At 37.3% G+C, this 26,363-nt stretch overlaps 1 protein-coding gene across 1 annotated transcript in view; it reads right to left on the bottom strand.

The window, feature by feature from the left end:
- LOC143247910 (diuretic hormone receptor-like) overlaps positions 1 to 26,363 on the bottom strand; it is a 51,208-nt gene that overhangs the window by 13,804 nt on the left and 11,041 nt on the right. The window contains exons 4-7 of the mRNA XM_076496459.1: positions 26,105 to 26,205; positions 24,908 to 25,034; positions 21,382 to 21,532; positions 1,423 to 1,507 (exon numbers count right to left, since the gene is read on the bottom strand). Coding sequence (XP_076352574.1) covers positions 1,423 to 1,507; positions 21,382 to 21,532; positions 24,908 to 25,034; positions 26,105 to 26,205 — 464 coding nt within the window. The remainder of the gene's footprint in view (positions 1 to 1,422; positions 1,508 to 21,381; positions 21,533 to 24,907; positions 25,035 to 26,104; positions 26,206 to 26,363) is intronic.

Genomic DNA, 26,363 nt, shown 5'->3' with positions numbered 1-26,363 from the left:
TGGTGACTGTCAGCGCCCCTAACTACCGATCTCAATATTGGTGTATTTATGTGTCTGGTAATTTTTGAAGACGATCACTAAATACATATTATTATATTTTAAAAATATAATTTGCCATAAAGTTTTATTCTAATAACAAATTGCAATCTTTTACTGAATACTTAATACAGCTTGAACTCCAGTGGCTAAGATCTGTACAAGTTGGGTCAAAGCTACATCTGTCCTTAATTTTAAACTGATAAACTGAAGACAGCTAATCAACAAAATCAGTTAAAAACTTTTAGGTCGCACTTTTTTTGATCAAACAGTGAGATTTAATAGTCATTCTCGTTGTACCAAGGTTCGACACAACAAAGCAAAATCATAAAGTCTCAGATTAACAATCCGAGCACGTTAACTACTGGACCTCGAGCAACTAAAATTGATGCGACTAATATTACGTTAACAACTGGAAAAATACTTACTTTCTCGGTATTCACCTGATTATTGTTTAACTATTTACATATTAACTGTTTTATTAAATCCGTGTTTACTAAATTCAAGCTGAAAACAAACACATAAAAATAGGTCATGTATAATATCATGTTTTCTGGCTCTATTGATAACTCAGTTGGGCTTTGAAGTTAAGTCGATTCTCATTGAACGTTAACTTAACAGTAATAAAAAGCTTCAGACAAACCGTAATTTTAAAACCGGTATTCTCTATTATTACATATAGATATACTATATATCCTTTAGAGTAAAACATTTTAAAGTAATATTTATTTTACATTCGACTGTACATCGTATGAGAGTAAACGATACTAGCGTTTTACAGGTATATTATCATAAAACTGTATATTTAGTATATTTAAACACCAGTTCATGAAGAATATTATAATGGTACTACTATATATATTCTGGGCCCGGCATCGCCAGGTGGGTTAAGGCGTGCTACTCGTAACCTGAGGGTCGTAGGTTCGCATCCCCGTCTCATCAAACATGCTCGCCCTTTCAGCCGTAGGTGCTTTATAATGTTTCGGTCAATCCCACTATTCGTTGGTAAAATAGTAGCCCAAGAGTTGGCGATGAATGGTGACGACTAGCTAGCTGCCTTCCCTCTAGTCTTACACTGCTAAATTAAGGAAGGCTAGTGCAGATAGCCCTCATGTAGCTTTGCGCGAAATTCATAAACAAACAAACCATATATATGCTATTAAGAATTATTTTAAAAATAATTATAACAAGAAAATTGTTGATCAAGTCGTTACTTTGTATGCAACTGCATACTACAAGAACAATACTGGGTAATCACTACACTATCTTATTATTGTATATTTAAGTATTGACTTAGGGATCACGATGTAGTCAAGCATACAACGATAATAGCTGTCTTTATAAATAACTTAGGCTGAAGAATAATTACTTCCAACTGATACTTACTCCAACAGTAAGAACTTATCATTCAACGACGAAGAAAAAAAAGCTTTAACTGGAGCCCAGATAAGCAGCACGACCGCTGGTAAACCTAGAGAAATGTTAAATTATTATGTAATTTTTAAATACTGAATACACTTCAAAAACTAGAAATAAAACTACATTAAAATATCCAATAGCTCTCTGACCTTAATATTATATGTTTAGAATGCAAAATAATAATAAGAATAACAGATGTGGTTCAGAAATTTTACTGAATTTTAGTATAACCTGAACGTTTTGACAGATGTTTATTGAAGCTAACCAATAACACCACATTATATGTGGTTCCGCGTTCCATTGACGAAGTACACTCTCCAACCAATAACACCAGATTATATGTGGTTCCGCGTTCCATTGACGAAGCACACTCTCCACAGTGTAGGCTAAAAGTGCGACTGTCATATTTCCTCTAAGTTGGAGCCCGGAATGGCCAGGTGGTTAAAACACTCGACTCGTAACCCGAAGGTCGCGGATTCGAGTTACCGTCATACCAAACATGCTCACCCTTTCAGCCATGGGGGCGTTATAATGTGACGGTCAATCCCACTATTCGTTGGTAACAGAGTAGCCCAAAGTTAGCAGTGGGTGGTGATGACTAGCTGCCTTTCCTCTAGTCTTAAACTGCTAAATTAGGGACGGCTGGCGCAGATAGCCTTCGTGTAGCTTTATGCAAAATTCAAAACAAACCAAACCTCTAAGTTGGCAATAAATAATGCTATCTGTCTTTACTTTAGTCTATTAGATCAAATTAATAACGGCAACCAAAAGGTCTCAAACAAACACACAAACCTACGTGTTATAAACATTCTGGGCCATCTATCCTATTGTTTACTTGTCTTCTAGCGTTTAGAAAGCGTGGGCCTCTTAGCTTTTCTTTCTGTTTTTTTTTTGTCTATCTATCTGTTGTCAAAATGTTCAGGACCGTGTGTTTCTTTGTTTCATTGTTTACTTGTGGTTAGGACTTACGCAGCCGTTATTCCTTTACTTGTTTGTCTATGAGTAGTTAGAACGCTTAGAACCGTATTATCCTTAAATGTCTTCTTACATTTCATTATAACTTTCAGAGCCGTATAACCCTTGGATAGCTGCTTACATCCGATCAGAACGTTTAGGGTTGTATGACTTCTATATAGTTGCTTACCTTTATTGAGAACGTTCAGAACTGTATATACCCTTGGACCAGAATGTTTAGGGTAATATAATGTTATGCAAGATTCATAGTTACTTTAAATATACTCTTCAAAAAAAGAAACGCAAAAGGCAAAATTTGAGGCATATTGTTAACAAGTTTATTCCGGGTAGTTCTGTATGACATGTGTGAAACTTTGCACATTCACTGCTGAACATCCAAAGTCTGCAAAGGCGAAGTCCACGCTCACTAGGTGAAGTTTAACGTTAATAACAAGTATGCCCCCCGTGAGCATCAATACCTGCTTGGCATCTCCTGCCCATGGAAGCGATTATATGACGAATCACATCCTGTGGAATGGCTGTCCACTCAGTCTGCAAAGCTGCTGCAAGCTGAGGTAGAGTCTGCGGTTGAGGTTGTCGCCGTCGCAGCCGTCGGTCCAACTCTTCCCAAAGATGTTAGATGGGGTTTAAATCTGGTGATCTGGAGGGCCAGGGAAGAACGTTGATGTTGTGGTGTATCAAGAAGACAGTGGTGAGTCGGGCTGTGTGAGGACGGGCGTTGTCATGTTGAAAAACGTCGTTGACGTTCACCATGATGAGTTGCACATGGGGCCTAAGAATCTCGTCGACGGTTGCGTACGGTCTGATCGGAAATCCTACGCAGCCCTGGTATGGTTGAGACGTCGCAGTGGTGGTCCTATCCCGAAGGTGACGTAACCGGATGTTGCGATCTTGTGCGGGCGTGGTCACACGAAATCTGCCAGATCGTGGACGGTCAGGAGTTGATCCATGTTGTTGATGACGATTCCATAACCTTGTGATGGTACTTGGGTGGACATTCACAGCTCTGGCAACATCTGATCGAGATTTGCCTGCTTCCAATCGACCAATGGCGTTGTTGCGTTGTGCTTTAGTCAGTCTTGGCGTAACTGTATTGCGTGTCGGTGGCTTAACACTGAGCTATGGAAACCGAGAACCCGTCACTTTTATAGTGATTTTGCATATGTTGCACTTGCAGAAGATGAAGATTTCTCAAACAAATTTATTGGACACGCATGCGTTTTGGCGAAAAATACAATGTTTTCCTCCGTTTTCAAAGTGCACAACTTTTATTGTCATTTTGGTCTGACAATCAGTGCCTTAACACGTGTAACATCACATACTCTGAGCTTGTAACGTTATTACATATATTTCTCTTTAAAATAACAAAAATATCCTTTTTGCGTTTCTTTTTTTGAAGAGTATATATAACTGAGGTAACATGACGTTATACCAATATATGTACACATAAAATTATGCTCCTGACAAGAATTTCAATTAGATAAACCATAATTATGAAAGTTCCAAAACACAATACTAATTGAATCTTCTTGTGGTAGTATGAATGACAGGACTAAAAATAAAAAAAACCCTTTTAAAACGATAAAAAGTAACAGTAAAAAGTTTTTTTAAGTTATTCCCGAAATGTAACAAATAGGAGGCAATTAATACTCCATAAAATAAATATACGTCAGATAATAATCAAAGTAATAGTTAAATTTCTTTAAACTGTTAAAAAATGAAGCGTACTACTTAATAAGTGTCTATGTTTTCCAGGCTATCAGCTGAGTCTACTTAGGGGAATCAAACCCCTGATTTTTGCGTTGTAAATCCGTAGATTAAAAAGGAAAACTTTCTTTAAAAAGGCCTTAAATACCAAACGTTTACATCATTAGTTTGAACTAAAATAATTCATGAAAAGACATTTTCCCCGTTTCAAGTCCATTTTTTTACTACACTTCATATATAAGTTTTGTTGGATACACTGAGGTAAAGGTGTTAATACTAAAAAAAAATTATACTTTTCAGAATTTTTTTGTTGTCCAGAAATTCACAAACTGCTTCTGAATTTATCGAACTAGATAATAAAAAATCCAAATTAATGTACATTTGATTGATACGTCTATGACAGGTCTCGTGCTAATCACATTTTCTAATTAACGATCATACACGTCGACTATTGAAGGAAACAACTTTAAAAAAAAGGGGGGGGTTCGAGAACGAAGTTTCTTTAAACCCGAAGAAAGAAGTTCCATATTAAAACAGATAAAAATCATAACATACATACAAGCAATATGACAACATATTCATTTTTACAAAAACATTATGAAACTGTATGAGTACACGAAACAATTTTTGTGTTCGTGTTTTCTCATCCGAAATGCTAGTAATGACGAACCTGAACTACAATTTTAATATATCTGACCAGAAAACTTGAAAGTCGACAGAAAACCAACAAAAAATTAAGCCATTTCATATTTATTTCTTCAATACGAACACAACTGTCCAGATCTGTCATCTAGCTTTTCATTTGGAATAATTTAATGAAACTTTTTTTTTCTCAAATTTGTTTGTTAAATATCACCTAATTGCTTTATTTACAGACTGACATCTGGCAGATAAATTAAAAGCTGCAAAAACGATAAAGCAATCAGTGGTTATTTTAAAACTGAAATAGAAATCGTCTAAACATTTAGTTTTTTTAATCATGTAGCGTTTAACAACTCTTAAAAGTCTGGTATCTAAAGAATAGTTTACTGAGCTAATATGTTAGTTTTATTCTTTCTTTTATCGCAACTAATTAGTTGACATATTAATCTTTCTCTTCTGAATCATTTGTTATTATGACCATCGGTTTCTGTTACTAATGTAGACACACACACACACATTTATAGAAAGAGAGATCTTTTCTATAATTAACTTTCTCGTGCAATCGAAATGAAAACGTTCATAATATTAAAGGCTTCGTTGTTGAACTTAATCACACAGTAATTACATTACTTCAAGCATTCTTTCCAGAAAGTAATTTGAGTTTCCTGTCTGTTTTTGTAAACATTTCAGGTTGCAAGCAAAAATATCGCCATCAATAGAATTTTTTTTAAGTCGGTAATTTTTCTAGTAAAGGTAACTTGTGAATTCTTCATTGTTCTATTTAGTAAGTACTGAGTTTCTTTTGTCTCATTGAAGTTAAGCACCAAGTTACACAATGGGCTGTATGTGTTCTGCCAACCACGGGTATCGAAACTTGGTTTCTAGCGTTGTAAGTTCGCAGACATACTGTTGTGCATACTGAGTCCCAGTATACAAGATATAATATAGAACGTAGGATTTTATTTTAAGAACGAAAAAGTGCGAAAAATTTATAAAAAATATATAAAATTTGATAGGAAAATTCTCCAAACCGACTGGGAATGTTAGGCTACAAGATGCCTGCCTTCACATTTATGCAGTACCTTGTAAGAAGTATTAGTGGCATTTTCTCGTTACCACTAATTTATACAGACGAAAAGCTATTCGTTCTCCTAAACTCAGTCACTATGGTATATCCTATGTTTGTTCCTCATAATCTAAACTTAAATTGAGTCTTTCCATGTAGCATATGTGGGAAAACTTCATTTTTAATTGCTTCTTCAAAATAACATTGAATAAACTCAGACATGCATAAAGAGGAAATTAGTTGTTTTTATTAACTGTTTGTTGTTTTAGTCCAAAGCTACACAATCGGCTATCTGCGCTTTGTCGACCAGGGAAAATTTAAATTTTTGCAATGTACGTAAGTGAACTTCCCGCTGTTTATTTGTTGTTGTTCTTTTATTTTGAGTAAAGCTAGAAAAGGCTTATTTGTGCTAACCGTCTCTAATTTAGCAGTGGAAGACTAGAGGGAAGGCACCACCAGTCTTAAATACCCACCACCACCTCCTTTACTAACGAATAGTGGGATTGACCATAATATTATAACGCCCGCACAGCTGAAAGGATGAGCATATTTGGTGTGACTGGAATTCGAACCCGCTAACCTCACATTACGAGTCAAGCGCCTTAACCGCCTAGTCAGGCAGAGCAGATTCCTGCTAACCCACTGGAATATTTTAACTGCTTATAAAGGGAATCAGTAAATGCGATTCTGACAGGAAAATCGAAGCACTGAAAACATTTGACACATTTTAATAATAAATTTGTTTATATCTAAGCACAAAGCTAAACACACTGGGCCATTTGTGTTCTGCCTATCAAGGCTATCGAAACCCGGTTTCTTACGTTGCAAGTCCGTGTTCCTTCTGGTTGGCAAGAAGCTCTTTGTTTTACACAGTAATAGAAGTTTATATTCGTGTGGGCGGTCTAGCTTAAGTGCATGTGCATATGCTCAACTGAAAGTTCATGGGATTTATCAACCATACAGTAATCGAAAAACGCCTTGATTTCCTCTTTATAAAGACCGATATTTTCGGCGCCATACTGAGCACCACCTCTTCGACGTCTATCCTATCAAAGTACAGGTTCGCATGTATCTTTAATATTAGAAATACGGATTTTGTTAGCCAAATCAATCTCTCAAATTTATGTGATACCTAGGATACTAAAAGGATGTATATTCATGTTAATGGCCCTGGATTTCCATGTTGTATTTCCTTATATATGCCCTGTATCAATTCCTTAAGCTCCTAATGTACTTTTTACTAAAATACTTCTAGGTAAAGATAAAAACGACCGATGACCAAAACTATATTTGTTTATTTTATGTTTCTACAAGCAAATTGTAACAGTGGCGTAACCTAAAATATAGAAGTTGATTAATTTTCAGAAAACATATAATATTCTTGTTTTTGACCGATAAGAATATTTAACAAGCAATTAATCATATTTTCAATGTCAATTATAAATAAAACTTTCAGTGCTACTTCAGTGATTTTCTTTGATAACTTAATAATCGTCAAGGTTAGATAAAATTTGATGTTTTTGACGTTTCTGAAGGTACTGTAATTGGGATTGAAAAAATATATAAGTACTTTAATTATTATATTCAAAATCTTATTTTCCTCGTAGCTGTCGACATTTATGAGAAACTGAAGGTTGAAAGATATTTTATTAGCCATTTTAAGAATTATTATTCATATTGTAGAAAATGTATAAAATATATACAATAGATAAATATAAATATTGTTCACATATTATGTACATTCCACGTTCATAAGACTACGCCGAACTACGGAATATTCCCAGTGCGACAACTATTTAAAATTTAATAAATACTGAAACAGTCGTACTTAACAAATATCTGTAAAACAAACAGTATGGAGCGAGAATACTTATCATAACATATAAAAATATTATTGTCTTGTACATATTGCGTACGTCAATTGGGTAAGTAGATGGTTCAACTCCTAGTTCTAGTTCGAGCAGACAAGCCCACGTGTGGAGCGGAGGTGCTGGGGAGAAAGGGTGAAAACCTGATACTAAACCCACGTGTTTCTAGATAAATCCCAACTAGTAACAGGAATAAAGACGTAGTGCAATACGAGATGTCAATTATCATATTTTTCATGTTTTCGAAGTAGTATCACAAAAAAATCTTTTTATACGAATGATGTCTCTTAAATTTTTAATATCAACAACAATGAAAGATTAATAAAACATTTTTTTTCTCTTAGAATAACACGGCTAACTATATATATATATATATCTATACAATACTGAAAAGTATCTATATATGTGGCGAAACGGTATGAGTTTTTAATAAAAGTTTTACCTACTTGAAAGTCGGCACCAGATATGTTATTTATAAACTCTTCTTTAATTATGTCCTTATGTTGTTATAGTTAAAAGTAAAATAAAAGTTTTACCTATTTGAAAGTGTCTTATTTTACTTTTAACTATAACAACATAAGGATATAATTAAAGAAGAGTATATAAATAACATATGTGGTGCCGACGAGGCCTTCCCTATTACCAGGGCTAAACAAGATAGTTGGGATATCACAGCCACAGTAGTGGTTGAGACACTTCATATAGTCGGGAGCAACAACTGTTGTTATTGTGTGAACTTGATCGTGTTGGTCAGTTGTAATTATAATCAACTCTAAATTATACTAAGAACTAGTTTAAGTTGTTATTTTATTTTCAATTTTGCAATAATTTTGCTTTTTCTGGCCGTCTCTCGGTGAAACATCTGTAAGTTCTCGGCATTACAGTGCAAAAATGAGAGGCTCGATTACACTCGTTGGTTGATTGAATTTCGCGCAAAGCTACACGAGGGCTATCCGCGCTAGTTTTCTCTAATTAAGAAGTGTAAGACTAGACAGGAGGTAGCTAGTCATCACCACCCACCGTCACATCATAACGCCCTAACGGCTGAAAGGGCGAGCATGTTTGGTGTGACGAGGATTGGAACCCGCGACACTCGGATTACAAGTCGAGTGCCCTAACCACCTGACGATGCCGGGCCTACACTTGTCGGATATAACAGATAGCCCTATGTGATTTCTCTATAAGAAGACATACACACATACTCTGGATACTTATTATTTTTGAAGTACTTATCAGTGTTCATAATAAACATTCATACAGACCCCATTTTGTTTGTTATAAGAGTTGGTACGATTTATTTTACATTCAATACTCTATATAATAATAATTTATAGATTTCTTCTTTGTTGTATCATGTATGAATTGAGAAAAATTACTTTAAAATCGTGTAAAAACTAAAACAAAAACATAGGACAATATTTTACACTTTTGTGACTAATATTTTTATTTCACGTTACAAGTTATATGTTATAAAAGTGGGATTTGAATGTTAATTTTCATTTCACGAACACTGTGGTACAAACGTGTGGCGGCCCGGCATGGCCAGGTGGGTTAAGGCGTGCGACTCGTAATCTGAGGGTCGCAGGTTCGCATTCCCGTTGCACCAAACATGCTCGCCTTTTCAGTCATGGGGGCGTTATAATGTGACGGTCAATCCCACTATTCGTTGGTAAAAGAGTAGCCCAAGAGTTGGCGGTGGGTGGTGATGACTAGCTGCCTTCCCTCTAGTCTTACACCCCTAAATTTGGGACGGCTAGCGCAGATAACTCTCGAGTAGCTTTGCGCAAAATTCAAAAAACAAAATGAGCAAAAGACAAACGTGTGGCTAATGTATTCACTTTCGTTTCTAAAGTCTCAAATAGGCAAAAAGTGAAAACTTCACTCAACAGACGTACAGAATAAAAAATATATGCACTTAAAAAGCTTAACATTTTTTTTATTTTAAATAAACACATGCATTGTAGTGACTTCAATGAGTTGAGTCCTATACTCCAACGGCACTATTAATTCTAACAGAGATAAATAAAATAATGCAACTTTTTCTTCTATCGGTCCATCTATTCTTGATTTGTCTGTAAGGTTCAGAAATCTTTCAATAAAAAGAATCAACTGCCTATACTAAGAACGAAATTTGTTTGTTTTTGTTTTTTTACAGAAGTTCAAAATTAACTTTTGAAAAAAAAATTATGTGTATTGTTTGTAACATTTATTTACTCAATGTTCGGGAATTTTCTACCGAAACATTGGACACGATGTTAACACTGTAATCCATGATTCTGGATGTCTCACTGGGCCCATTGCAGAAATCAAACTGTTACAAATTTTATTTTGTGTTGGACGTCGATTGAAGATTATCGTAATAAGTTAAACTTTCGTTATGATTAGTTTTTGTGTAGATATTTAAGCTTGGAGTTGTCTTTAAGTGATAACATTCTGTTTGTTTATTGTTGTTTTTGTGAAGAGTGAGAATTTTGCTGGTTGGTCATTGTTAAGTATAACTCTGCACTGTAGTCTATCTGTTCTGTAACCATCACGAATATCGAAACTGGATTTTTAGCGTTGAACCCCTGAGATTTGCCATTCAGCCAGTGAGTAGCTGGGTGGTGATGAACGTGTTACTTTTGTTAACACAGGGAGTCACCTACAAGGTAAAGGTGATTCAGTATAATTTTTAATAAAGTTTCTTTCGTTTCATGATACGTCAGCATGTTTTCATTTTACTTACGTGCGATTTTATTGGTATCAACGCATGAAATTGAGGAAAGAGAAAAACAAATAAATTATTTTTATGTCCAAAATTGTTTAATAAAACCAATTATTTGTCAATAAACTCAGCCTAAAAGTAGTTTTAATAGCTGTAACACTTTCACACGTGACCCATTTCAACTACTTGTTATTTAAAACATGTTTTAACATGTCCGCTTAATCATTTCTGGTTGCTTTTCGTTCTACCTCAAAAGTTTATTCTAATATTGTAGTTATTTAGAAAAATGTTTGCATAAATTCTATTAATAAAGCTCATGATTAATTAAAACAACGCTAAATCCTTTTAAAATAACTACCGCCTTCTTTAACTTTATCATTTTAACACAAGTTGGGATGTGGGGTTAAACTATAAACACATTTCAAAAATATCAGTCCTTGTCAGTTCGCAGAGTATTATCTTACAAATACCAAATAAATGGGTAACGTGGTGAAGACAAGTGAAATATTACTGCGAAGCACTTAAAAAGAACGGTTCTCAAACACCGTTTAGTCTGAGGATCTTTTGATGTGAAGAACAAATCTGAAGCCCCTCCCTAACCTATAATTTTAGCACAGTGATTGAAAAACAGTACCTTAGTAAAAACAATAACATCTCTTGATATCATGGATAAGTGGTTAGGGTGCTTGACTCGTAATCTGAGGGTCACGGGTTCGAATCCCCCTCACATCAAACATGCTTGACCTTTCAGCCGTGGGGGCGTTATAATGGAATGGTCAATCCTACTATTTGTTGGTAAAAGAGTAGCTCCAAAGTTGGAGGTGATTGGTGATGACTAGCTGCCTTCCCTCTGTACACTGCTAAATGAGGGACGACGAGTACAGATAGCTTGCGTATAGTTTTGCGCGACATTTACAACAGAAACAAACAAACCTTTAGACATAATGTATCATTTAATGAATTCAATATAATTTTTAGTTGTTTATTGTTTATTTAGAATTAAAACTAATTCAGCATATTTGTTTATGGGCTATTTTTGGCGGCCTACAAGAATGCCGCTGCTCCAACACAGGATTCAATACAAAATTTTATTTCATTGAAGGACATGTGCTCCGAGAATTTTTTGATGAAAACAGCAAAGATAAGAAAACACGAGTAGATTGTAGCAACAACAGAGATATTACAATATGTTCAGATCCATTGCATTGTTTACCACAAGTCATGCAGAAGTGTATAACCTTGAGAAAGGGACATTAGATGTCATTGTTTGAAAAGAATAAGATAAAGTCGAAAGAGAAACCAACAAGAAAAATCGAGTATTGAGTCATCTGTCAGAGAAAAACAAGAATGTATCAGAAGAGATGCAGTTTCTGTTTCAAGAAAAACGAAGTACTACCTAAAAGAACGTTGAACACGAAAGGAATTTATAGTGTGGCGTGATGATGTAACTCATGTAAGACATCTACTAGAATAGTGAGAGAACGATCGGATAATCCCAACGGCGTGAGTGAAGTTGTTGTAGCTTTTAAAATCAATTATTATAAGACTTGCTACCGACTCTACACAAAGGAAAAAAACTGATCTTGGAGCAAAAGAAGACGATTCAAATGATGCAGACTGTAACATAAAGGGCAAGCATATTTGTAAAGACGTAAATTCAAACTCGCAACCCTCACATTGCTTGTCAAGCGCCCTAAACATCTGTCTATATTGAGTGGAAATGAACTTACATTTATATGTATCTTGCTGATATTTTAAAAAAGTTAATGTATAATTTGTTTCTTACTCCAATTACTGGTACCAATAGAACAATCTTCGTTTCTGGGACATACCCACTGGCTAGTAGAATTAATATTCTCACATTCACTTTGACGTTTTTTTTCAAACTACAACGTTGTGTGTGTGTGTTCTTATAGTAAAGCCACATCGTGCTATCTGCTGAGTCCACTGCAGGAAGGCCCGGCATGGCCTAGCGCGTTAAGGCGTGCGCTTCGTAATCTGAGGGTCGCGGGTTCGCGCCCGAGTCGCGCCAAACATGCTCGCCCTTTCAGCTGTGGGGGGCGTTATACTGTGACGGTCAATCCCACTATTCGTTGGTAAAAGAGTAGCCCAAGAGTTGGCGGTGGGTGGTGATGACTAGCTGCCTTCCCTCTAGTTTTACACTCCTAAATTAGGGACGGCTAGCACAGAGAGCCCTCGAGTAGCTTTTTGCGAAATTCCAAAAACAAACAAAACAAACCACTGCGGGATTTCGAACCCCTGATTTTAGCGTTGTAAATCCGTAGACTTACTGCTGTACCATCGGGGGACTCTCATGTTGTATGATATAACTAGTCCAGCAACATTTTAATGTCTTTCTGTGTAATTCTAAGAACCCATAAGTGAAAGTAAATAATAATATGCTATAATGTGTCAACTACACTAAATATGACATATTTAGTGCCAACGAGGTCTTTCGCCAATACCAGCGTTCTGTAGACTAACCGTGATATGACAGGGATAGTAGTGATTTACGTGTTGCGTGAACAATTGTTTATGAGAATGAGATTATGCAAATAACGTCTTATTGTTATTATATCTAAGTCATTTACAAATCACATTTTTAGCTAAGAGTTAATAACACAATAATAGTTATTTTATCTTAATTCTGCTTATAATTTTATTACATTGATTTATTTTTATTTCAGTTAACTTGACTATCATTCACAACAGCTGGTGAATCAGCACTTGCACAAGTATTTATCGGTAAATAAAAAGCTATCTAGGGCTGGATATTGAACTTGAAAAAAGGAACCGAACAAAGTAGAAATGAAAGTAGTCATATCACTTTATCCTCTACTTAACATGTAGCACACTAAGCCGCCTAAACTTTACATGAAGAATAAAACCCTTACATTTATTTATCGAAAGCTTGTTGATCGAATAAAATATCATCTTTCATCATAATATTTTTTCTTCAGTTAGTATTAGAAAAATAATTTTATGACTAGTTTATAATAGAATATCAGCTTACTATTGGAAATTCTGATTCGACTTATTTTTTTGTAAGGGAGATATTAATGTAGAAGAATGTTTGACAAAGATAAATGTGAAAAACTAGACGATGATACACGAGGAAAAATGTTCGTTGTTTTATATTGCTAAGATTTTCAATTCTATTAATCGACAATGTGACTATTCCGAAACTTCGTTGTTATATCATGTCAAAAATTATTTGTTCTTTTTACAAGATGTCGTGGTTTTAAAAGACAATGATTACAGTCATGTGAAAAAATAAGGACACCCTATGAAAGTCTATGTATATATGTAACAATTTTGGATAAATGGATATGTAACCTCAATTGTAACAATACTGAGAGATTATAGGAATATAATTAAACAATTAAAACTGAAGAAGAAACTTTTCAAGATCTTCTGTCAAATGTAATTCGACAAAAATGCATATTCTAACTGAAGAAAAAGTTAGGACACCCCCACATTTATACCTACATACCTCAACTCACACACAGGTGTATCACACCAGGTGCACATGATTAGAAGATCGTTACTTAGCATTGTGAATGAGACTTGCCCTATTTAAACCTCAGACACTTATTTTGATGTGCTGAGTCTCACTTCAACAGTCAGGAGCACACCTTATTTTTTTTCGGCTCGCCACTGATTTATCGTGCCCGTTACGGGTGTTTGTGTTATTTCCACTGCTTCCACTGCTGGGGGGTCTGAGGGACCCTCGGCGCTGGCTCTGGGGTTGGTGGTTGTTCCGGCCCCTTCCCCCGAGGTGCAGACCCCGACATTGGACGAGCTGCCGTCTTCAAACTCCTTCACGAGTATGTTGGACTTCCCCAGTCTTCCCTGTCTCTCCGGATTGAGTAAGGACAGTGGGGAAGTGCGGGGGCCTTGCAGCCCCGTTATGTTGCCGGACCTCGGTCCAGATGTTCCTTGCGTGCAGCGGCGGTGGTCGGATGTCGGCGACCGCTGCTGCGAAGAGGGAGTTTGGTCGGGTGGCCTCTTGAGGCCACATGCTCCCCCTGCCTCCATCGACCTTGTCGAAGCAGCAGCGTCACTGAGTACTCTCCTCTGATTGGTTGATGCATTTTTCCTACCTTATTCTTAACATCCGGGGGATGCATAGCGTTGCTAGGCAATTCTACGCATTCTACTTGTTCAACCGCTTTGCGGTTGACGCAATTTTCTTGCAGAGGACCCATTTTGCTTCTCGGAGGGACCATTTTTCGTTTCCTTCTCGTTACCCTGTGTGCTTTGTGGTCGTTTGGCGACGTTCGCGGGGGGGGGGATCCTTTTCCACCCGCATTTTTTTGGGACAATCCTCGCATCGCATAGCGATGCTGAGGGGCGGGTGGTGTACGTTGACGTTGTCACGGGGGTCGTAGGATTCGGCTTGTCAATGTCTATGCACCTGTCTGGACCAGGAAGCGGGTTGCCTTCTTCTCGGGCTTGGACAGATTCATGGTTACACAGGCCGATATCTTCCTTGGGGGCGACTTCAACTGTATTTTGGATCCTCCCCTCGACAAGATTGGGGTGGTGAACTTTCTGGTGATCAGTGTATGCAGTCTCTGTGCGCGGTGCTGTCGGATTTCGCTTTTTGTGATGTCTGGCGTGCACTGCATGGGTCTGCTTTTGTGGCTACCTGGTCTAGTCAGGGCGTTTCTTGTCACCTTGGCCAGTTCTATGTGACACCTGGCCTATGGCAGAGCCTCAGCGGGGCTGCTGTTCATCGGGTTGGAGATGTCTCGTTTACAGTGTCTGACCATCGGGCGTTTCTCGCCACATTCGGGAATTTTATCCCTGTTTTTTGGGGCCCCGGTGTGTAGAGGCTCAACGTCTCCCTCCTTGCCGAGGATGGGGTGGGAGACGCTTTGCTTGCCCTTGTTCGGGGACTCTATTCTGTCGAGTCTGTCACTCGGTCTTGGTCGGTGGGTCTCAAGTAAGCCTGTACCTGTTTGCTGAGGCAAGCAGGCATGCAGCTTTCGAAAACCCGCCGCTAGACTTTGCTGGGCAAGCAGGATATCTTAGCTGCCTTGCTTCGTGGCAGACCGTTGGATCGCTGGGTCCTTTCGAACATTGAGGCGCTGCATCAGGATATAGATTTGGATTATTCCAAGCTGTTCCGAGCAGCGAGCGTCTCTAGTCTGATCGAGTTGCTCGATCCCAGTGCTGCCACCAGGGCTCAACTGTGCAAGGCACGGGAGAAGGCTAAGACCCGCCACATCTCCAGTCTTGTGTTGGAGAACGATCGTTCGTTATATTACATCTCCAACATTCTGGACGCGTGCCTCGCCTATTATTGCTGTTTGTTTTCCACCTCGCCCGTGGTGTTGTGGGATGACATTACACAGTTTTTGCCCTCCCTCGATCCTTCTTTTCACGACCAACTGGTGAAACCTTTTCCTTGGGTGAGTATCGGTCGGCCATTCGGTCCATGCCGCTTGGTAAGTGTCCTGGGCCAGATGCTCTGCCGATGGAATTTTACAGCTACGTGCGGCATGTCGTCGGACCCTCCTTCATCCAACTTTTTAACGACTGTCTGGCTGCAGGGTCTCTGCCACCGAGAACGCTGGATGGGCTAATTACGCTTATCTGTAAGGATCCAAGTAGTTTGAAGATCTTTCCTCGTGGTGCCCCATTTCTCTCCTGAACGCGGATGCTAAGATCATCTCTAAGGTCCTGTATGCCCGTTTAGGTGCAGTCATACCTCCCTTGGTCCACTGCACTCAGAAGTGTGGCGTGTGGGGCAGGAGTATCCAACACAATCTGGTGCTACTCGGGGACCTGTTTCATTACATCTCAGAACGGGATATCCCTGCGGTCTTTGTGTCCATCGATCAGAGCAAAGCTTTCGATCGAGTTCACCACGGCTTTCTGTAGTTCGTTCTGGAGAGGTGTGGCTTCCCTCCAGTTTTTGTCTGCTACGGAAAGGCCTTGTACACGTCCGCTTCGAGCAGGCTCTTGGTTAATAGGTACATGACGCCCTCCTTTCCCATCTTGCAGGGGGTTCGTCAGTGCTGCCTGTTGTCCCCTAACACTGTGTTGGTTATCGAGTGCCTGCTCTTACCTGTTCCACTCGGTCTCGGTGCGTGGTCTCTGGCTGACGTATGTCGCGCATGCAGACGATGTGAACCTGTTCCTCGAGAACTTAACATCCCTCGGTTCGGCGCTGGCCATCGTCCATCGTTACTCTCGGGCCAGCGCAGCCCACCTAAATGTCCCAAAGTTTCGTGCGAGGGGCTTTGGCAAATGGGCCTCGTCTGCCGACTCCCCGTTTGGTCTGGATTGGACCCCCTTCCCGATCACCTGCTTCAGGGTTCGTTTTCTCGCGGGCCCTGGGGCTCCTTGGGAGGGGGTGGTTCAGAGAGTTGGTTCGGCCGTGCGTGATTACCGCTAATGCCCTGCCAACCTGTTTGATAGGGTGGAGGAGGATTCTTCCCTTGGTCTGGTACCTGGGGGCCATCCTTCCTCTGGATGACTGCGAGCTCGGACCATCGAATGCATTGTCTATGCCTTCCTGTGGGGTGGCAAGCCTGAGGCGGTGTCGAGTCACTCCTTAACTCTGCCGCCTCGTAGGGGAGGTCTGAGCATCCCATGTGTCTGAACCCAGTATCTTTCCCTTCTCCTGTCTGTCTCCTTTCGTTGTCTGTCCTTGGGGGGTCACCCTTGTTGCCACCTCATGCGATTCTTGGTTGGCACAGGGCGCAGGCTCTTTGGTATTCCTTTGAGCCTGCAGACACCTGTGTTTTGACCCTCCACCCTAGTATGTTGCTGCTGCTGCCGCGTTACGGAGGTGTCGTGCCGTGTCTGCCGAGGTACCAACGGACTCCCGGTCTCTCTACCGTCTGCTGGTTCCTGCCTGTACCCACAGGATTGAGCGCTACCATCCTGCTCTTCCGTGGGATGTCGTCTGGGGCCGCGTTGCACTACGCAATGTTGATCGCCACCTCCAGGCTTTCAACTGGCGCGTGGTGCATAACATCCTGCCGGTGAGGGACCGCTCCTACCTGTGGAACTCTTGTCTGAGTTGTGTCTAGTGTGTCACGCCCAGGTGGAGTCTGTCTTGCACAGGTTGTTTCTCTGTCCGACGTCGGCGGAGATCTCTGAAAAGGTTGCGGGCCTTTTCCTGGTGCCGTCCCTCTCAGCGGAGACCATCCTGTATCTGTCCTTGTTCCCAGCCACCTGGCCTTTACCTTTCAGTACGCAATTACTATCTTTAAGTACGTCATCTGACTTGCTCAGAACAATTTGGTCTCCGAGCAGGCTCCGGTGTCGTACTTTTCGGTACTGGGTAGAGCCAGGTATCGGCTGTTACTCTGCCTTGAGGCGAACTACCAGCGCCTAGGTTCTGGGATGTTTTACCAACTCTGGCGGCCGGACGTCTCGGCCCTTTGTGCGTTGGTGAGGGGTCTGGTTGAAATCGGCTTCTTAGCCGCTCTGCCTCCACTCTTGCTTCTTGTGTGTTTGTATATTTTAATGTTGTATATATATTTACTGTTATTTCATTTGTAAATATTCATGTTTGTATCCATTAAATGTTTTTTTTATTGTTTGTATATATATTTTGTTTTTTCCCGTTTGTAAATATTGTTTTTCACTTGTTTATATTTAATGTCTTGCCGTTTTTGTTCTGTTTTTCTTTGTTGTAAATAAATTCAAAATGAGAGCAAAAGAGCTGACTGAGGTCTGCAGAAAGAAAAATGTAGCAGTTTTATAAGTCTGGCAAGGGATTTAAAAAGATCTCAAAAGATTTTGAAATCGGCCATTCCACTGTCCGGAAAATAGTCTACAGGTGGAGGGCTTTCAAAACAACTGCCAACGTACCAAGGTCCAGTCGTCCAAGCAAGTTCGCCCCGAGAGCAGACTGCAAGATGCTAAAATAGGACTCCAAAAACCCGAAAATGTCATCACGGGACCTACAGCAGGCTCTAGCTACTGTTGATGTAAAAGTGCATGCCTCTACAATCAGAAAGAGACTGCACAAGTTTAACTTGCATGGGAGGTGTGCAAGGAGGAAACCTTTGCTCTCTAAGAGAAACATCAAGGCCAGACTGAAGTTTGCCAGAGAGAATGTAGACAAAGACGAGGACTCCTGGAATAATGTTCTTTGCACAGATGAGTCCAAAATTCAATTATTTGGACACTAAAACAGAGGAAATGTTTGGCGTAAACCAAATACAGCATTCCAAGAAAAGAACCTCATACCAACTGAAAAGCATGAAGGTGGAAGTGTCATGGTTTGGGGCTCCTTTGCTGCAGCAGGACCTGGACAGCTCACAATCAGAGAATCCACCATGAATTCTACTGTGTATCAGAGGGTGCTTGAGGATCATGCGAGACCATCTGTACGAAAATTAAAGCTGAAGCGAAACTGGACCCTGCAACACAACAATGACCCAAAACATACCAGTAAATCCACCAAGGACTGGCTTTAAACTAAGAAATGGAGAGTCCTGGAATGGCCGAGTCAAAGCCCAGATTTTAATCCCATTGAGATGCTGTGGGGTGACTTGAAACGGGCTGTACATGCAAGAAACCCTTTAAACATCTTGCAACTGAGAAAATTCTGCATTGAGGAGTGGGGCAAAATTTCTTCAGACCGATGTCAGAGACTGGTAGATGGCTACAAGAATCGTCTCACTGCAGTTATTTTTGCCAAAGAGGGAAACACTAGCTATTAGGGGTAGGGTGTCCTAACTTTTTCCTCAGTTCGAATATGCATTTTTGTAGTATAACATTTACGGAAGTTCTTAGTCTTTTCTTCAGTTTTAATTGTTTAGTTATATTCCTATAATCTCTTAGTATTGTTAAAATTGAGATTAAATATCTATATTTTCAAAAATGTTACAAAAAATACACAGGCTTTCATAGGGTGTCCTAATTTTTTCATATGACTGTATATTACTTAAACATGTGTACTCAGAAACAGAAATGCAACTTTCGTTCACGCCAACAGGGTCCGTTAGTTTATGACAAAGCGACTAAGAAGCGATACATTCCTCTCTAAAATTCTAAGTCCGCGATCCAAACAAACGTTTGTGACCTCATCGTATACATATTTTGCGTTTGAAATGGCTGTTACACACCTTTTCCAAAAACAATCGATTATTGATAGCATCATACCACCAAATCATATCAAACATTAGTTCCGATATAACTGTCCACCACAACTTTATATCGACTGTGATTGTTACGTGTATTGGTGAAGTGAATATTACAAATTGTATTAATGTAATGAAAAAGCCCTTTGAACATAGGCTAAGCAATTATACGTGTCTCCAGTTACATCATGCAGCATTCTAACATAAATTCACACACACACACGTGCGTGAATAAGTAATAATAATCAGGTGCACTTATGTGTGCAAAGGTTTTGGTTTCTAGATCTTTTTCATTTTGAGTTATTGTGATCATATATCATGCGTTGTCAGTTTCTCAAGCGCGAATAACCTGTGCGTTTCACAGATAAAATTCCCACTCACTTCGCGCAGCCAGAATAAATCCTTGTTGAAAATATGAATTAATTCACTTTTTTTTTTTGGTTTTACAAAACAAGAAAGATAAGTACAAAAAGATTGTAAATATTTTAAACTTCGCACATTTAGGCAAAGCGTGCGTTTACGTTACAAAGATGAGCTTTAAATCACAAAACTAGAAGCACTAAGGCTTGGCATGGCCAGGTGGCTTGGGCTCTCGACTCGTAATATGAGGGGCCCGGATCGAATTCCCGTCACACCAAACATACTCGCTCTTTCAGCCGTAGAGGAGTTACAATGCTACGTTCAATCTCATTATTCGTTTGTAAAAGGATAGCCCAACAATTGGGGTTGAGTGGTATTAACCATCTACCTTCCCTCTAGTCTTATACTTCTAAATTAGGGACAGCTAACGTAGATAGCCCTTGTGTAGCTTTGCTCGAAATTAAGAAAAACAAACAAACGTGACACTGGATGAAAGTCTAAAGTATAAGGTAAGACATTTGAAAATAATAATTTGCTGTTACCTTTTTTATATTCAAGCAAGACGTGTCTGTATTAAATGACCTCAGCGTTACTACTGCCCAATTAAAAAATACATCAAAACACTAAAGTTTGAACTTTTTGATAAATACAAAGGATTAAGGAATGTTGTTCTTATTTAAAATGTAAATTTGTAATTCATTTTTTAAAAATTATGAATATGTATATATACATATATTATGCCAAAATTTGAAAATATGATTTGAAGGTTTAACATTGGTTGGAAAAATAGCACGATTGTGAAAAATAATACAACTTGCACTGTTTATTTCAACATAAAAAGCCTCAAAGGCCCTGTCATGTTCCAAATGTACTGATGAAGCTCTTTTTATTAACTCCAAGTATTTCTGCAGCTATTCGGTGGTACCTGAGAATGTGCCCCTCGTTTATAACTGTCCTCGTACTCCCATTCTCATACTAGCAGAAGTAAACAAGGTGCACATACTCGGGTACCACAGAATAGCTGAATCTAGCATCAAGGTTAGCGGTCCTAACAACCTACCAGTCATATCTAGGCTGTCTTTTGAGAACATTTTAACCTCCTATTGTTGGGGACTGCTCCATATAGATAAGTCCCCTCTCCATCGACACCCCAAATTTTCCTTCCATGTTTAGCTCTGCTAGGTCCAAAACTTTTCGAGAAAATCGTGGATAAACAAACAAACTAAAATGCACATACGGTGCAAATTGATATACGATTTATAGAAACAAAAATTAGGATTCAAGGAAACAATTTAAAAGCTGCTATCAAGCCTCGTAATTTGTTTTAGTTAGTTAAATTTATATTTATTTTTAATCTCATTGTTCATTCTAATTTGAGAATTAGGGGGGAACAACTATTTTCGTTCACAAATATTTAGAATGTCAAACTTCAAACATTGCATGCAGTTTCAAATTAAACTTGATTTGTCTTCATTAGAATAACTAAATACTTACCCCAGCCAACAAGAAAGTAGCTATGTATTTTAAATATATCAATAGAGAAGGTCTTCACCACCAAAATATACAAGTAGAGGCCTTCAACAAACATCCAAAAGAAATTGGTGCCCATTAAGTAAGTCAAGAAGATGGTTAAAATACAAGCCCCCTGCAAATAAAACGATGCAAATTGGTTAGTCTTAGTACTCTCAGGAAAAAGATGAAATTTTCTTTACGAAATATTTTAAAATAAAAATCAGCTACAGTAGTTCATCACTCCTTACTTACCTCTTAGTAGCATTAGAAATAATTACAACAGTTCTTAACTTCTGGCTCAGCTCTTAATAGCCAGAGGAAATAATTACTTTAGTCCTCCATTTCTGGTCATTATAAACAATTACACTAGTATAATGTTACGTATTACAATTTCAAATAGCTTGAAACTGAGTTAATGATAACTTAAATTTAGAAGTTAACTAAGTGTCGATATGCGTCTGATTCATGAGACTTTCCAACAATATTGATACATACAGTTTCTTTCATAAATATAAATATATTTTAATATACAAACAATACAATTTATAAAAGTAGTCATTACAAATAATGGTCTATGTACAAAACTTTACAAACTAACAAAATTGAATCTTTTCTCTGATCTGGAACTTCCTTGATGTTTTATTGAGGGTTCACAATGAGCGAATTAATTTTAAGTTGATTCACTTAACATGGAGCTATCTAGTTCTTCGCTGATCCGACGTCGAGTTTTTCACCACTAATGTTGTATAATGTTCGCTTAAAAATACTAATGCCCGATGTGAATCGGCTGAAGTTAAAAAGTTTGTAATGTTAATGTTTGAAATTTATAAACTTTCGTGGTCAAAAATCATAAGTTTCCAATTAATAAACGTTAATTACAGTTATAACTTCTGATGTTTGTAGTATATCAACTGTAGCAAACTAATAATATATACTGTTTTGTTTGTTTGTTTTTGAATTTCGCACAAAGCTACTCGAGAGCTATATGTGCTAGCCGTCCCTAATTTAGCAGTGTAAGACTAGAGGGAAGGCAGATAGTCATCACCACCAGCCGCCAACTCTTGGGTTACTCTTTTACCAACAAATATTGGGATTGACCGTTACATTATAATGCCCCTACGGCTGAAAGGGCGAGCAAGTTTGGTGTGAAGGAGACTCGAACCCGAGACTCTCGGATTACTTGTGTTTCAGTGACCCCTCCAGAAGAAGCTGCAAGGCAGAAAGTTGATTGTTTAATTAAATAAAAACAAAATTTTGGTGTTATAAGATTATTTATTTTTGGTATTAATACGCCTTCCATACACCAATAGGCACAACAGAAATTAAATAGCGTCTGAGATTAATTTGATAAAATGTCTTCATATACTTGGAGTGTAATCAATATTCTTGACAGGCACGTTTGAAAGGATAAAATAATGGGGGAAAACAAGCAGTCATAAATAAATAAAAATTGTCTGACAACCAATAAAGTGTTTTAAAATATTATACAACAATTTTACACGATACGAATTACTGTATTATAAATAAAAAAAATATTTAAAGACGTATGAAATATAATTTAAAATGTTTGCGGTGAAACTCGCATAAATAATAATATTTCATATAATAACCAGTATACACTTTATACAAGTTTTACTAACAACGTGATGTTTCGAATTTTTAAAAATTTAAATCTTTTATTTTGGCTACTAAAGACAGTTTACTTTATTTAAAAATATAGGCAAAACATTGATTAAATTACATAATAAAATTTAAAAAAAAAATTAAAAATGATTCTACATGTGTCTGTAGCTTCCGCTACCATCCTCAGGACACTAAAATCCTTTTTTATTTTTTAGAAAAATTACGTAATGTAAAAGTTGTTTTGCTTATATATTAAAATAAAGTTTATTGCACAATGTCGCCCTTTTTATATTTTGCATAGATTGTTTGCTTATAGAAAAAGACTAAATAAAAATATTTTGGAAGATAATGTTATTCGGGCCTCGATTTGAATACCGGAATACATAATACTTTCACGATTTCGTTGTTAGTACCACAGATCAGTTGTGGTACTTTCAGGTAAAACTGATTTTCGAAACGTTTAGTATAATTAATAACAAGAATGGATAAACTCAGTGTAGTTAAATACAATTTTTACTATGAAACAAACAAAAAGAAAATGTTGTGTATGTACTGGCACAGACAAAATCAAAGTCGGTTCTGTTGGAATGTGCTCAGCTCCACAGCTGTTGGTATAAAATTAAACATGATGACCTTGAACTAGTCTTTACTCAAAGAACCCCTCATAGAACTGAACTAAGAAGGATCGTCTGAATTCAACAGATGTGCTCAGTTGCTTTGAACAATCCACAGAATTATCTCATGACTATTATTTTCTCACATGATTTGTCGACTGTACATTTAAACAATGTCAACCCGGCCAGAAAAGAACACAACAAGCTAATCCTTCCAACATGGATGTTATGTGTTACTGCAATATCCTATGTAGTATAATAAACATTACCTGTTAAATGGAACAAAAAACAAAGCAAATAGAACAAGGAAATCTCAAAGACTTTCCGGATCATGTGTTTTTACTAAAAGCTTCGTGCTTACTAAACAACGAAAAAAATAATCTTCCTATATAACTAAATGAGAAAGAAAACATGATTCACCTCCATATCACACAATCATAACATCAAAAACAATAGACATTCATAACAACAGTAAAACATTTAGAAACGTTTATATTTATCTTCAAAAACAACTAAAACTGAAAACTATGTTGGCTCATTCAGTTAAAACCAAGATGTTTTGTGAATAAAAATTCTCCGCCAGGGTTAGTATGATGCTAGAGTTAACTCATTTCCATTTGAAGTGCATGTGTTGAGATTTTCAAAGTTTCTTACTAGTGAGAATAATTTTGAGAAAAAAATAGCGAGAAATGTTTGGTTTATATTTAACTTAAAGAACAGAGGTCCTAAGCTAATAATGGCTAGCGTAACTTTGTATTTATGTTCAAAATGATGCTGCTCCCCCTCTCTAGTTCATAGAATCCCAACAACCAATATCAAAGTGGAAGAGAATTCATTTATATTCTTATACGCTTCTTTGATTCTCAAGGCTGTCTTCAAGTTTGTGTATTTGATCATTTAAAAAAATGTCGAATTATTTGAAGCACGAAATGTATCGAACTTATAACATATTCCTTACACTAGAACTACATGTAAAGAAGGAATTTTAAAGCAGAACGTGAGCTGCTTAAATCAGTCTTTACTGAAGCAAAAGTAAAGAAGATATGTAGTAAAAACGAATTGGAAAATATATTACGAATCTTTCACTGTCGTATTTCTGATCCACATATGTTGATTTTTTTTCTCTCTTGTCTTCTTTTTTTTTTGTAATTTCTTTAATCCACTCAATCTACCGAATAAGGCTCATCTCTGCCTTTGTTACTACGCTGATAAATTAAAACTTTAATCTTCTCATGTAATTTCGTCTAACAAGTCTTGCTATAACTACTCACCTTGGTTCCTGCTACGGTAGGGTTGATTTGAAGTTGAAGTTTAGCTGTCACTATCCACGTCAAATCCAGCAGAATGTACGTAATAAAAAGATTCGTGTGGATCGTGTTACGTAGACAGCGAAGATCTCTGTAAAATTGATATGGGAGATTACTAATGTTAACGTTTTACTGAAATTACTACTTAAGTGATTTAAAATAGCAGTAAATTACAAACGAGCATTGCAAAAATCCTTTGTAACCGAACAGATTGTCACTGAAATGATTTCACAAAGTACACAGTTTGAAAAAGCGGGTGACACAAAACAACGACACAGCTACTGCTCATAATATATGTTCTCAAATAATTACAAGAACTCTACTGTTGATGCACAGAAATTAACCACTTGTAATTATTTACACCTTTACCAATTGTTTTAATAGGAACAAACGCTAACTTTGTCAATACTTAGTTTGATAATAAATTAAATTTACTGTTAGCTTAATTAAAGAACCAATAAAAACTACATAAAACTTATAATGGTAATATAAACATAAAAGAAATACCCGAAAACATTCAATGTAAGAGAGGAATCTCTATTTGTTTTACGTTAATAAGAGGAATAACTAAAAATTGAAATTTTGATAATTATTATAAAAATACTCGATATTATAAGTACGTGATTTGAGAATAAACTTCAATAAAAAAGTGAAACACGATAAAAAGAAACAAAGCAAGTACTTTTATCAAGTGCACTTATTATTTCTTTGTAAACACATTTCATTTAGGAATGTTTATTAAAATGTAAAATAAATAATGAAACAATATGAAATTTCTATAACTTTCAAGAAAATTATGTCTAATTAATAAAAACTAGGAAAGATTAATCACTAAATAATATTAAAATGATGAAGAAGACAGCCGGAATTAGGTTAAATGTGTTACTATAGATCTAAGGAGAAAATTCTTTATAAGTTATAATCTTCGGTAGGAGTTTGCGAAATGTTTTTGCAATATGTTTTACAAAAACTATCATAAATAGTTATTAGTGAAGTTTCTCGTTTAAATAATATAGTATTGGAATAGAAGCAAGATAATTTGATAGTAATAGGTAGGAATAAGCTTTGAATGTGAAGTGCATGCTTTTATAGTTAATGTAATTGTCCCTAGTGTATTGTAGCTCTCCTAGTGTAGTTATTTTCGTATTCGAGGTCACTTACTTGAAATAAATGAATATACTGAGTGCAACTAATAGTGCAATCAATGACACTCCATAACCGACATAATACACAGTTGTTGCTTCTTTTACGTCCCAAAGTACCTACATAGATTACAATAAAGAGATATAAGTAAATACAGGATCGCAGAGTAACTGCAGAAAAAAATTAGGAGAGAAATGTGAATAGATAAGCATCTAGGAGTGCGTATGTAGAAATAAGCATATAAATAACCATAGATCACCTGTGGAGATAAGCTTGT

Source organism: Tachypleus tridentatus, chromosome 3 (assembly GCF_004210375.1).
Source record: "Tachypleus tridentatus isolate NWPU-2018 chromosome 3, ASM421037v1, whole genome shotgun sequence".
NCBI classification, from domain to species: Eukaryota; Metazoa; Arthropoda; class Merostomata; order Xiphosura; family Limulidae; genus Tachypleus; species Tachypleus tridentatus.
The sequence above is the reverse complement of the archived record's forward strand: the minus strand, read 5'-3'. Positions and strand labels throughout refer to the sequence as shown.